Consider the following 14,202-nt stretch of genomic DNA (forward strand, 5'->3'; position numbering starts at 1 on the left):
TGATGGGGAAAATTTTGTTGGATATAAATATGGCAGTGTTAGAAGAAAATGGAAGTCCCTTAGAGTCATGTGTTCCTCGTGGACAACCCAAGCCTAATGAGAGTGGTAAGCATGCTTTTCATTGGCTGGTGGTACTTATTTCTGAGCAAGCATGCTTTTGATAGCACTGCTAAAGGGGGAAAAGCAGCATTAAAAATATATGTACAAACTGAGTGGTTTTTATGTAACATGGAAAAATATTATTTCTTCTACAATTCAAACTAGTAGGCATTATCCTCCATCTATAGCATTGAAAATATAGACCTCATAATGAATATTTTGTAACAGTGGTTTTTATTTTTATTTCTGTTTAATTTTACTTGTGGAAACCATCAATTTTTAGCTGTCTCGATACGATACCCAAAAGTCAAAATCTAATCTAATTTGCAGATTATGGTAACCAAGAATAGCAAAATTATTAGACTCTTATTTTATTGTGACATTTCCAAGAATTAGCTTGATTATATTTATATTGATTATATTGGCTCCTAGAAATAGGCAAACATCAGGTGTGCATGAAAGGTACACATGGATTTACTACCAACATGTATTCTAGTAGCAACTTTGCGGAATACAGTTAAGACAGCAGCTTTCTTTCTTAGCAACGCTCTAGAAAGGCATAACCCAATTCTCACCTCTATTACAGTTTCTTTAAAATATGTGGTCTCCTAAGACCTTCTGCTACACAGAGCTGCCTCACCATGGAAGATAACTTATGTACATTATTCAACTTGCACCATGAATTTTATAAGGATTTCTTGCACATAAGAAATAATTCTACTGGTAGGCTCACATATTTAGAAGAGTAAGAAATATTGAGTAAGAAATTACTCAATTTCTCAAGAAATTATAAGAGTAAGAAATTCTTCTCAAACATCTTGACACTTAAAATGTAGCCACTTATTTCTGTTGTAAAATGGTATAGAAAGATTTGTCTTAATATTTTAGAGCTAGAGCTGTCACTGTTAGAAATCTGTTAAGCGACAGTTTTTGAAATGAGATTGGGGGATGGGAATATTGGGTTGAGATGGTAGTGGGAGTACTATTGGGTTCAAAAAAGAATCTAGTGGGGAAATGTATTTACTTTTTCTACACTTAAATGAACCGTTTTGAGAGAATAATAAATGATACTGATTGAAATCTTCCGGCCCTCTGTATTGTGTGAAAAAACAACAAAGATTTTCCTAGGTATCATTTTGCTTTTAAAACATTAATCTATCCTTACTCTGTAATACTTGGAGTCCAGGAAACATAAGACGGCAGACCAAATTAATTTGAATCTATTTGCACTCCTACAGGTCCAAGTCTACCAATGGCAACTGTTGACATCAAAAATCCAGAAATCACCACTAACAGATTTTATGGCTCACAAGTCAACAACATTTCATATACCAAAGAGAAGAAAAAAGCAAAAGCAAAAAAGAAGAGGTTAACAAAGGCAGATATTGGAACTCCAAGCAACTTCCAGTAAGAGCACCGTTTCTTTTTTATAACTTTCTACAGATAGGCACAAAAATTCAATTACTACATTTGGGAAGAAAATCAGTTTGCGAGTAATACTAAATAGGTGCCCTTTTAAATATTTTCTCCATGGTAATTTGCCATTTTGGAAAAGGTGGTATTCAGTTAAGGTAGTTTAAGATGGACCACCCTTTAGGTGTTTTTTTTTTTGGGGGGGGGGTGTTTTAAAGCCCAGGGTAGCTTACACAATAAAACAACAATACAGTAAAACTCAGTATGAAAATCCTCCAAAAGCAGGAGAAACAAAGTATGATGATGAAATCCAGCAGAGCCAACAAAGCCATCAATTAAAATTGGCAGCTGTGACGTGCTGGAAAGTGTGAGCGAGCATGTCTTCTTCTAATACTGAAACATCACACAGCAAGCCTACCTAGGGAAGGAGATCTATAGATCTCCCAAAGGGCAGGAGTACTCTTGAGGATGGCTTCTGAGCATAACTGGGCACTTGTGGTAGAAGGTGTGGTCCTTGAGATACATGGTCCCTAACCATTTAGGGCACTCTGAATTGGTCCCAAAAATGAACCAACAGCCCAGTGGATTTGCACGAACACCATGGTGTTCCCTCTGAGTAACCTATCTATGTGTTCTGCTAACTAAGTGGCATCTCTGAAAAGTATTCACCTATGTGCAGGAATCTGATCTAGACATTTGGTTGTTTAAAGCATTTTTACCCTGATGAAAAGAGTTCGCTGAGTGACTTCCAAAGGAGAATTGCAAGACAGTCCCTTCCCTCAGCCATACAGATAACGACTTACATGTTGGGAGAGAGAAGGAAAAAGACACGCTCTGGCACTAGTTCTCAGTTGTGTATTTGGTTAGCTCCCAACAATCGAAACATCTTCTCTGGAGGAATGTTGGTTGACCTTACAGGGTGGCTCATCTACCTTCTCAAGCCTATCAAAAATCTCCCAATATCTCATTGGTCCCTCTATGGTCAGGATTAGCAAACACAGATAATTGTTGCCATTGAGGGTAAGATCTAGGTGTTTTTTAGCACTGGGAAATTAGAGGCACCAGGGCTTTTTCTCAGATGGAACTTGTCAGAACTCAGTTCTGTCATCTCTCAGGTGGGTGCCATTGCCATTCTAAGAGAGGCGTTCATAGTGAGTTTCAGCACCTCTTTTTCTGGAAAAATAACACCAAGAGTTATTTAGTGACTGCAGTTGATAGGTACCAGATCGATTTGTATTTGTGTGTGTTGGTGTTTCGATGTTGTATCTATGTATATATTGTAAATTGTATAATGTTTTCCCCCCGATGGTTAATATGACCATGATGGTTGAAACAGCAATAAACAAACAAGCGGCAGATCATGTTTCATTGTACATGGACTTCAGATGTCCCAATAAAATACATACGGGTTAGGTTAAAGACCTTAACCAATCATAATACTAATAACAGAAGCAACTTTCATTATGTATTCCATCATGTATGCATGGTGTCTTAGCTTTTGTTGTTGCATGCAAGCAGACTTTTTATACTGAGTAATTAAGTTTCCGCTGAGATCCTTTATTTAGATATCTCAGTCGGCAGACTTCCATGGCAATCAGCTTTTCTGTCACTATTAAGCTTATCCTGCAGTTACACAGGGCTGCACTGGGCACGTTCTTGATTTTCATGAGATGACAGTGAAATCCTACTGCTGTCCCAAGTGTGCATCTAGAACGTACCTCAGTCCGTTTTCACCATGCAGGGCAGTCACGAACAAATGCTGAATATTCCTTGACATACACTTTGGTGTAGAAGGTGAAGCACCTTTCCATGTAGAAAGTTTGAAGCCCACTGTTATATTGTCGAGCATCCATGATTTCTAACAGTGCTGTACTACTGAATGGTAAAGGTAAATGGTAAAGGACATGGGGGTGGCGCTGTGGTCTAAACCACTGAGCCTCTTGCCAATCAGAAGGTCAGTGGTTTGAATCCCTGCGACCAGGTGAGCTCCCGTTGCTCTGTCCCAACTCCTGCCAACCTAGCAGTTTAAAACACACCAGTGCACATAGATAAATAGGTACCACTGTGGTGGGAAGGTAAACGGCATTTCTGTGCGCTCTGGTTTCCGTCACGGTGTTCCATTGCACCAGAAGCAGTTTATTCATTCTGGCCACATGACGCCTGAAAGCGAGATGAGCACAGCAACCCCATAGTCGCCTTTGACAGGGCTTAACCGCCCAGGGGTCCCTTACCTTTTATCTTTTACTATTGAATATGAATACGAAATAACACAGTAGTGAAACTTGTACCTGGCAAATGCAATTTAATGAAAACCCTTGTTTAATAAACACTGTCTCCATTATTATCTTAACTACTGAAAATGAAAAATGGACTTAATCAGTATAGTATGGCCATTTTTTAGGCTTCAGGGACTCTGTTTTTGAAATGTGCTAAAACTCTTAATTGAGATTGATACTGTTTAAAATTAAAATGCTATCAGTAGATCTCTTGGCATCGGCTATTTCAGAGAGTATGTGCAGAATCTGTGGAATCATTTAGGCACAGAACGCAGCTGTGTCTCCTCCGAACAATTTTCCATTTGTGTAAGTTGATCAATTCTAATGCAATAGTTTATCACCGTGAAGATTACGTGTTGAAATATGTAATACTCCTTATATATTCTAATTTTGCATTTCGGTTTTTCCCTCTAGGCACATTGGACATGTTGGCTGGGACCCAAACACAGGTTTTGATGTAAGCAAGAATGAGGGTGGTTAACTGTTCCAAAACTCCCAAGTGTTCTATAGTCTTACTATATTTATGTGAAACAAAAATTGAAAGGAGGGCAATTGTAATTCATACTTTTTTTTGTCATGAAGGTTTTTAAATTTGCCATGCAAGCCGATTTAACTAAGAATGCTTTGAGCTTCATGCCTGAAAACAGAAATCTTCCCAGAAACTATGCTACATCGTTGCCACACAGCCCAAGGTTTTGTGTGGAGAAACTTTTCTAATAAAAGGATCTGTGTTTGCTGAACAAAACAAAACAAAAAGTAGCTTCTAACGGCTCTAATGTTTCCATTAGGTTAACAATTTGGATCCAGAGCTGAAAAACCTGTTTGACATGTGTGGAATTTCAGAGGCTCAGCTGAAAGACAAAGAAACATCCAAGGTTATATATGATTTTATTGAAAAAACAGGAGGTGTGGAAGCTGTTAAAAATGAGTTGCGTAGACAAGGTGAGTCCTCGTGCCATCCACTCATGCTTTGTAATGCCTACAAAAATGAAGGGTTTGAGTCAAACTTCACTGTAGCTCCAAGTTCTACCTTCTGCACTCTTCCTGAGGCCTGAGAGGATGGGCTGAGGAAAGGGGATCAGCTAAACTCTTCTCCCTGCTGCCCCAATCCGTGGGAGCATCCCGTGAGCAGAACTCGGGATACTCCTGTAGGTGGGACCACGGTATGAATCCAGTCCATTACATCAAGTTGAGATGTGCTTCTCCAGATTTTTTAAATGGATTTCTATTTGCACATTTTGTTAAACACACTTAATTTGAAATGGAATACGCTTCGCTTTGACAAAATCTCCGTGGCCAACAAACTTTTCTCTTTTAAACACCGCCCTGTATCTAAGCCAAAATGTTTAAAAATTGAGTCCCGAGCAGGGGGTATCCCAGGAGTGCATTACTCTGTAGAAATTGACTTCTCTGGGTTTGTTTGTTTTTGCAAGTAGCTGCAATGGCCAGCCATAATTGGAGAACCAAGAATTTCTGTCACGATTCAATACTTACATGGTACCACCCATTTACTACATAGGTGCATGTGCCTCTGTAGCATAATTATTATGGGGTAGACAGCAGATGCTAGAGACCAACAGTTTCATGGCAGTGGATTAAAGAAAGTAAATGAGACTAGGATGCTTCAGAGAAAGTTAATATATGTTACATTTATGATCTAGGTCCGCCACTCTGGAGTGGTATGTATGAATTCTAATCTTCAGAGTTCTTCGCATTGCAGTGGTGTGTGATACACAATACCTACGCATTTGGGTTATAAAATACCAGATTTAGGAACTGATACATCAATACATAATTTGTAACCATTTTATATAGTAAAAAGTTGTGGCTTTTTTCCCATTGGATATTACTGGTAAACAGTGCCCTGCAATTAATTTTTGTTAAAGTCACTAACCTGCTGCCCTTTGGTGCTTCAACCTATTGTATAATAAGCCTTATAAAATATATATCCTTGTTTGAAGTGTGTGTGTATGTGCTTTAAGATCTTAATTTAGCAATTTTGAACAAAGGGCTTCCTTGTTCTAATAGCAAGGGACCCCGTACTTACAAGTGGTTTTCTTCATCATGGCGAAGTAGAACACATTTTACCATTTACTACCTCTTAATTGGGTTTTGGGAATGAACTGCCCTGTACTTGCTCTGAACACAGAGGTGTTTGACCACTGGTAGGGATTGTGTACGGAGAAAGATTTGAGTCTTAAAGTGCAATCCTATGCAAGTCTGCGCTCAGAAGTAAGCTCAGTTGAGTTCTGTGAGATGAATAGGTATGAGACTGCAGCCACAATCTTACGAAGCACTGAGGCCATTCACTAGCAAGGTGATTTCTTTGATGGTGACTGCAAGTAGCAGGAAATAATATTAGAGAGACCTTAATAATATTGCATGGTGATGCGTATTCCAGCCTTCCTCTTCCTCCTCTCACTGTTAAGGATGGGTGGAAGAGTCGAGCTGCCATTTTGAAATTTAAACAGAGAATGATGGCCTATATGTATATGTCAAGATTAACTCAAATATGCTAGTGCTCAAGATCAGGGTGAGCTAAGGCCTTAGTTCATTTGGCTACTTAATGTTCTTCCAAAATGAATGCCTTTACACATATACCTATGCCTCAGTGGCCTCCACATTGAGATGATTTGCTGGATTTGATGTGGGGCTATGGTAAAAAGTTATTCAGAACCTTCCATTGATTATTATATGGAAGTGGGGATTAGGCCTGCCATCTGTATTGGATTCCCTGTTGCAGTAAAAATGTGCCTAAATCAACAAAGCCATGTTTGATTTGCTTTATAATGACAAATGAGCTATCTTGGGCAAAACTATATGTTGCCCATTTTCTAGTGTATGAAAACGTTTTACTCAATTTTTTGTAACAGTTGGGTAACACAGCCAATTGGGAGCAATAGCTTTGTGTGAGGCGGAAAATTTTCAAATTTCAGTGATTCTAAAACACAGAGTATTAACCTTTCTATGGAGAAAGTTGGTTCCTTTTGGAAATGCTTTGCTTCTGTGCTAAAATTATCCTCTTAAAAGCTGTGAGTATAAAACTTCAGTGTTATGAAAGCCATGCATATAGACCGTCACTTGTAAATATTGGCATTGACCTGTATAGACATTTGAGAACATGCATTCTTCCCCCCACCCCACTTTTTCCCTTTTGCTTGGTGTGCAGAGAGTGGTTTGTTGCAGTTGTGATGCTAGCTGGGTGAGAGACCAGATATGCTCAACTAGAAACAAAAAAAATATTTTTAACTGATAAAATGGTAGTACAGTGGTAACTTGGTTTTCGAACATAATCTGTTCTGGAAGACTGTTCAAGTTCCAAAACGTCCGAAAACTCAATACAGAAAACTCTACGGAATCCACGTGGCATGTTCAGCAACCGAGACGTGTTCAAAAACCTAAGCATTTACAGGTTTACAGCATTTGAAAACCGAAATGTTCATCAGCCTCTGTCCAGTATATCTGATGGAGCATCTCCACCCCCATCGTTCTGCCTGGACACTGAGGTCCAGCGCCGAGGGCCTTCTGGCGGTTCCCTTACTGCGAGAAGCCAAGTTACAGGGAACCAGGCAGAGGGCCTTCTCGGTAGTGGCGCCCGCCCTGTGGAATGCCCTCCCATCAGATGTCAAAAGAGATAAACAACTCCCTAACATTTAGAAGGCATCTGAAGGCAGCCCTGTTTAGGGAAGCTTTTAATGTTTGATGCATTACGGTATTTTAATATTTTGTTGGAAGCCGCCCAGAGTGGCTGGGGAAGCCCAGCCATATGGGTGGGGTATAAATAAATTATTATTATTATTATTATTATTATTATTATTATTATTATTAATTATCAACAGAGACATTTGAAAACCTAGGTACCACTGTGCTGTCACTGCAGAAATATAGCATTGTGAACTGCCCTTTATTGATGCATATGCATGTCCTGAACTTATCACATCTGTGATGGAGGACAGACTACAAACTGAGTGAGGTTCCTTGGGGAGAAGGCAAAGGAACTGAGCTCTTCTGTAAATCAAAATGGTCTTTTTGATGCAGCTGTTGGTCATTAGGGGAAGCTATCCCTCTGTAAGTGACTAAGCACTTGTTTGTTTTTTGTTCTCAGCTCCTCCACCACCTCCACCATCCAGGGGCGGCCCTCCCCCTCCTCCTCCTCCCCCACCACCACATAGCTCGGGGCCACCTCCCCCTCCTATTAGGGGAAGGGGAGCTCCTCCACCACCTCCTTCAAGAGCTCCGACCGCAGCGCCACCCCCTCCGCCTCCTTCCAGACCTGGCGGTGCGGTGCCGCCCCCGCCCCCCAACAGGATGTATCCTCCTCCTCCTCCGGTTCATTCTTCCTCGGCCCCCTCCGGCCCCCCTCCTCCCCCTCCACCACCTTCGGGTGGTTCTTGTGTGCCTCCTCCTCCTCCGCCTCCCCCACCCCCTCCCCCTCCTGGTCCTCCACCGCCGCCCGGTGTCCCAGTCGAGGTTGACCATCAGCTTCCAGTTCCTGCAGGAAATAAAGCAGCTCTCTTAGATCAAATCAGAGAAGGGGCCCAGTTGAAAAAAGTAGAACAGAGCAGTCGTCCGGTCTCCAGCTTGGGAAGAGACGCGCTACTTGATCAGATACGGCAGGGTATACAGCTGAAGTCTGTGAGTATCACTGGGTTTTTTGGTTCTTTAGTTCTGTGTAGTGTGTATCGTAGAATCGTGTTGGAAGGGATCCTAAGGATCATTCTGCCCAACCCCCTGCAATTCAGGAATCTCAACTAAAGCATCCATGACAGGTGGCCATCCAGCCTCTTCTTAAACGGCCTCGGTCCTGTATACCTGAAGGAGCGTCTTTACCCCCATCGTTCTGCCCAGACACTGAGATCCAGCACCAAGGGCCTTCTGGTGGTTCCTTCACTGCGAGGTTACAGGAAACCAGACAGAGGGCCTTCTTGGTAGTGGCGCCCACCCTGTGGAACGCCCGCCCTTCAGATGTGAACGAAATAAGCAGCTATCCTATCTTTAAAAGACATCTGAAGGCAGCCCTGTTTAAGGAAGTTTTTACTATTTAATGCTGTATTGTTTTTAACACTTGATTGGGAGCCGCTCAGAGTGGCTGGGGAAACTCAGCCAGATGAGCGGGGTATAAATAATAAAATATTATATTATTATTTATTTATTTATTTATTTATTTATTAAACATCTCCAAGGAAGGAGAATCCACAACCTCTGTAATATACTAATATATGTTTGTCACAAGAATTTCATTAATTGTCTTTTCTGTGTCAAATGTGAATTCCTAAAAATGCCCTTGATTTTAAACCTTCGGCACTTTCTTCCACCTAAGTAGACTTTTGGTGATCGAGTAAAAGTACGAAGCGTAGAATAATCAGTCTGTCCTTGTTTCTGTTTACTTGAAGGTATGCTCTAGCCATTGGCTTCTCAGAAATTGAGTGCTAAATGTTCTAAGTTCTATGTACGCTTCTACATTTCTGTATTCAATCTCCTCCACCCCAGGTATCTGATGGGCAAGAGAGTGCACCGCCTACGCCTGCTCCCACCTCGGGTATTGTGGGAGCGCTAATGGAAGTTATGCAGAAAAGGAGCAAAGCCATTCATTCTTCAGGTAGCGCATTAACTCAGTCTTTGTACGGCCATGTGCAGTTAGTTTCTTTGAATTAATACCCACGTTTATAACATGGATTATAGCATCTATTCTATCTGCCGATATAATAATAATTAACAGAAAGGGATTATAGGCTTATCAGCAGTGTGAAGTTTTAAGAAAAACCTGTATTGAAAAATAGCCTTGTAGCAACTGTAAAAATTATATTAATCAACAGTTTACTAATTTATACAATTCTAGAACTGCTTGTCACAACCCACACAATGGATGTAATTTATGGAAGCTTGTTTCTGTTTCCATAAGCATCCCTTATTTAAAAAAAGAATAGGTTATTTGGTTATTCTCCTGTACCAGATAGATCGCTTATTTATTTGGAAGAAGTATATAGATAATAGTAGGAATATTACAGATATTTTGAAGCTGTCACTTAGGACTCAATACTGTGCCACCATCAAGAAAATCATATTTTGGCCAGCTGTTATTACAAAAATCATGGGGTACGCATAAATAATATGCACTCTACTCTGAAGGAAAGTAATATACAATCACTATGCGACTTAGGACCTGGGTACTTAAATAGTCACAATCTTCACATACATGCCCAGGCATATTATTATTACTGTTATTGTTATTATTTCTTACTGTGCAAATGCCATTCAATACCAACTTAATGGGAGCTGGGGGCGGAAATGACAACACTAGCTTTTGCTGAATGTTTAGTTCTTGCAAAAATAACTTAATTTTTTTCTTATCATTAGATGAAGATGAGGATGAAGAAGATGAAGAAGATTTCGAGGATGATGATGAATGGGATGACTGATCAGTATATTATATATCATATATATTTTTAAGGTGAAATACTAAACTACTTTCTGTCTATGGATTCTGTAAAATTATCATGTAAATGTTCTACCAATTTGCTGTATATTTTTGTTGCCTTTTGCTTTTTTATTAATCTGTGCAATACCTCATTTAATCTGTAAAGGTTTGTCATAATCCTATACAAAGTTACTCCCGAAATTAATGTGTACAAGTTTACACCAGGTTGCTCAGTGTACATGTGAACACTTTCCATTCCATCAATAAGGGAGTTTTAATGTAATATGCGAGATTGACAAACACACCTTAAATGTATTTAGTTATAATGCAAGAAGGAAAACACTATTTTCATACCCTACTTTTTCTGTATCTAAATTTTCTTATTAAAACCTAGTATAGCACTACATTCTTTAAGCAATGCAGCTCCTAGTTTTAGCCCCTTCATCTTGGAAACTCTGCCACGTGGGTGAGGCTGATAAAACAATGAACCGTTGCAGCTCATACTGCTGCGATTTAAATTTAGCATTTAAGCTGACATAAAACAATCGTAAAATAATAATAACAATAATAAAGCAGTTGTGAAAATTTCCCCTGATTCTGGAGCACTGTGTTTCCTGCTGTCGGGCAGCGTTGACACCTTGAATGCTCAATTTAGGAACATCCCTGTTGGTTTCAGAGTGTGACATCTCTGATGTAAGCCACCTCTGATTTTTACCAGCTACCTTTCACAATGAAGAGGAGGAGTCTACATTTATGGCAACTGCTGCGGGCATTTATTTATTTTTATATGCTGTTTTTTACTGAAGGGCTGTGGTTATAAAGTTTGCTCTGTATAATAGCGGATTTAAATTAATTTTAAAATGTGTAGGGCATGAGAATACTAATAAATGAATTTAGGTGGTGTCACTCTGCAGTCTTTATGGATTACGGTATAAACCCAACACAGTTTAGGCACCAGATCTGTGATCTAGAAATTGAAAGCATTTATACAGGGATGGATGGATGGATGCCTTAAATATATACTTCTCCTGACTGTGACAGGCTTTCCTAAAGCGATGGGGAAAGTTTCTGGGGGAGAGAAGGGATATGAGCATGAATTCTTCACTGATGTTTCCTTTCAACTCCCTTTGGCTGGATAAGCTGAGACTGGGTGGGCTCTGTGCCTGTCAGCCTATTAATGTTCAGAGATCCACTCCTCGCATGCACCCCTATGGGTTTATTCAAGCATAATGGGTCAATGTTGCCCTGTTTCCTTTGGACGCTAAATCTCCAGGTAGAGCTCACTGAACTGCTTGCCTTTTGGGAAGGTCTCACTACTGCAAAGTTGGTTTAAACCACTGCTTTTTATACGCACTGAACTTGCATATTGCAGTTTGATTTGCCTCACGCTTAGAAATGACGCCAAGGGATGTGATGCTCCGTGCTTGGAAATCGCGTTCCGACATACGACAGGGAAAGTTGAGTTCTCATCTTAATTTTCGTATTTACTAATGGACTTAACGTTTGGATTATCTCCCTGTTTTATAGGCAGGGTTCAGCATTTAAGATAGGCATTGGCAGTGCTAACCCCTTACTTGCAGCAAGGAAACACTGAAGTAGAAAACACTAGGAATAATCAACTTGCGTTGCTGATGCACAGTGTTTCAAGGGAGGAATATCTGGCGTACAATTAACACATGCTTCTTTCCCCTCTCCCCATCTTCTCTATTCATGGTATATTGGATGAAATTTGTATTTGCTGAAACCCAGTGTTGGCTTGATCTTGGCAGGCTGGACCTGCAATATGACCTGGCTTGGATATCTTAGTGCAGTTATAACGTATGTCTAGCATCCGGATTTTTAATACTAGAGGAAAACGGGATTTTAAAGGTTATGTTGATGAAGAGGGAGGTGTTGGAAGCAAAGCTACGTTATTCTGATGAGGGTAACTTTTGTTTTAAGCACACGGCTTGGGAAAGGAGAATTTTAAAGGTCTCCTCTTCTCCATGCGGCTGTAGCCACAGCACTGCCTGCTTCTGGAAAGACTTTCAGCCACTGTTGCTGCTAGTATGGCTTGAGGACTGCGGGCAGGTTGGCTGAAGCCTGATTTGAATGCTCTGAAGTAGGATTAAGAATGTGCACATGAGAGGGAGTGTTAATGGCCTTCGGGACAGCGTTTAGTGCTGTCTCTCCAGCTCTGTAATCATAAAGGGCATTTTTCAAATAGATCTTGCTCAGGTGGCCTCCAAAGATGTTACTTATTAGCATGAACAAAGCACATGCTTCTAGAGTCGAGAGAACTTGGAAAGATTTAATATTATATGGCTGAGATATTTGTGTAATCCATTAATCACTTGCCCAACAGGCTTTCGTTTCGTTTCGTTTTCCTATAAAGTGTATCCACATTATTGCACAAAAGTTCAGATGTTTTGCTTTCAATAGCATATTGTACGGTCTTAATTTAAGGCATGACTGCAGTTACAGTTAGGCTACAAAGTCACAGCTGCATGTTTCTGCATTTTCCCATTTTCCCATGTGGGCTGGAGGCGACTTGTCATGTCATTGAATTACTACTGCTAACTGTTGTAACAAGGCAGCTTCATGCACCAGTTAAATTAACTGTCCTGGTAGCCTTGGCAATTAGCGAATGAGCCTGAGGCCTATATCTCAGCACTACGCATAGACAATATCAACTAGCCGCTTGTACTCTGAAAGCATCTCAATCGTTCAGTTTTCCGTTTCATCAAACTGAAATTCTTGGTATGTGAATTTTCTTTCTCTTTGGCTTTTTTTTTTTTAATGTACAGTGAATAGGATGTTGCACTGGTGGCAATTCATCATGGAGCATAATAAAATTAATTTGACTCAAAAACACGGTGTGGTGTGACTTTTTTTTCTTCTTGTCTGCTAACTCATGCACAGGTTATGCTTCAGCCAGGATAGCAAAATCCAACATTACCATAACTAGCTCAAATTGGAAAGTGGATTGTGTTCTTAAATAAGTTTCAGGAGGGAATCTAATGCCCTGGCCCATAGGTCAAATATGACAGCTAGCCTGCTGCTCCCATGGAAACAATGGCTGTTGTAAACCAACAGATTGCATAATGCATTAATATTACAAGGTCAGGCAATGTTGGAAGGGGTCTGTGCATTAAAAGTCTTGTTGTCTTTGCAGTTGCTGTGTGTATTGCCTGCTCTCTTTTGCATAAAACTTAACATATTTTTTGGTGACCAAATTGCAAAGAATTTCACAAAGCAGACTTTATATCCACAAGCATCAAGTATTTTTATTGCCGTCACCGGTTTGTTGCTATATCTTAGAGAAATTCCTGGTTCTTCTTGCTAGTTGCATATCTGCACGTATAAGTACGTTGATCATATTAATAAAATCAGAGATTTAGTAGATCTCTTGGCTCTTTTGTTCTCAGTCCACAGTGGTGTTTATGACAGCGCCTTCACAACAAAGGTAAGGGACCCCTGGACAATTAAGTCCAGCCGAAGGTGACAATGGGGTGCAGCACTCATTTCGCTTTCAGGCCAAGGGAGCCAGCATTTGTCCGCACACAGCTTTCCGGGTCATGTGGCCAGCATGACTAGACCACTTCTGGTGCAACAGAACACTGATGGAATCCAGAGCGCATGGAAACGCTGTTTACCTTCCCGCCGCAGCGGTACCTATTTATCTACTTGCACTGGCATGCTTTCAAACTGCAAAAACATCAAGATTACAATATTTTTGTATACCGGAAACATAAGTAGGCTGCACTTCTTTAAAATGTGAGTGTCTTAACTTGCTGCTGACACACTGCTTGCAAATAGCTTCTGCAGTTTCCTGACAGTGCAAGCCATGTGAGATATAGCCTGTTCATCCCAAGTTTGAATAAATTGGGTTAAAACAAAGTTTGAATAGACTGATTTAAAACAAAACCCACGACAACTTTAAAATAATTTGGGAGAAGAAAAGAGCTGTATGTGAAAAATGCATCCTGGGTGACAGACGTTCTAGTTTCCCAAATG

General features: G+C 40.3%; 1 protein-coding gene across 2 annotated transcripts in view; it reads left to right on the top strand.

Annotated features, from left to right (window-relative positions):
- The window catches only part of WASL (WASP like actin nucleation promoting factor), a 38,577-nt gene extending 25,520 nt beyond the window's left edge, over nucleotides 1-13,057 (top strand). The window contains exons 6-12 of one of the 2 annotated variants that reach the window (XM_082239737.1): nucleotides 1,338-1,506; nucleotides 4,203-4,245; nucleotides 4,577-4,730; nucleotides 5,450-5,467; nucleotides 7,894-8,423; nucleotides 9,279-9,387; nucleotides 10,146-13,057. In XM_082239737.1, coding sequence (XP_082095863.1) covers nucleotides 1,338-1,506; nucleotides 4,203-4,245; nucleotides 4,577-4,730; nucleotides 5,450-5,467; nucleotides 7,894-8,423; nucleotides 9,279-9,387; nucleotides 10,146-10,207 — 1,085 coding nt within the window. In that variant the 3' untranslated portion in view covers nucleotides 10,208-13,057. The remainder of the gene's footprint in view (nucleotides 1-1,337; nucleotides 1,507-4,202; nucleotides 4,246-4,576; nucleotides 4,731-5,449; nucleotides 5,468-7,893; nucleotides 8,424-9,278; nucleotides 9,388-10,145) is intronic. The other variant, XM_082239738.1, reaches the window with a different exon arrangement.
- Nucleotides 13,058-14,202: the final 1,145 nt, after the last annotated feature.

Source organism: Podarcis vaucheri (genome assembly GCF_965113315.1).
Source record: "Podarcis vaucheri genome assembly, chromosome: 10".
In the NCBI taxonomy this organism is placed as follows: Eukaryota; Metazoa; Chordata; class Lepidosauria; order Squamata; family Lacertidae; genus Podarcis; species Podarcis vaucheri.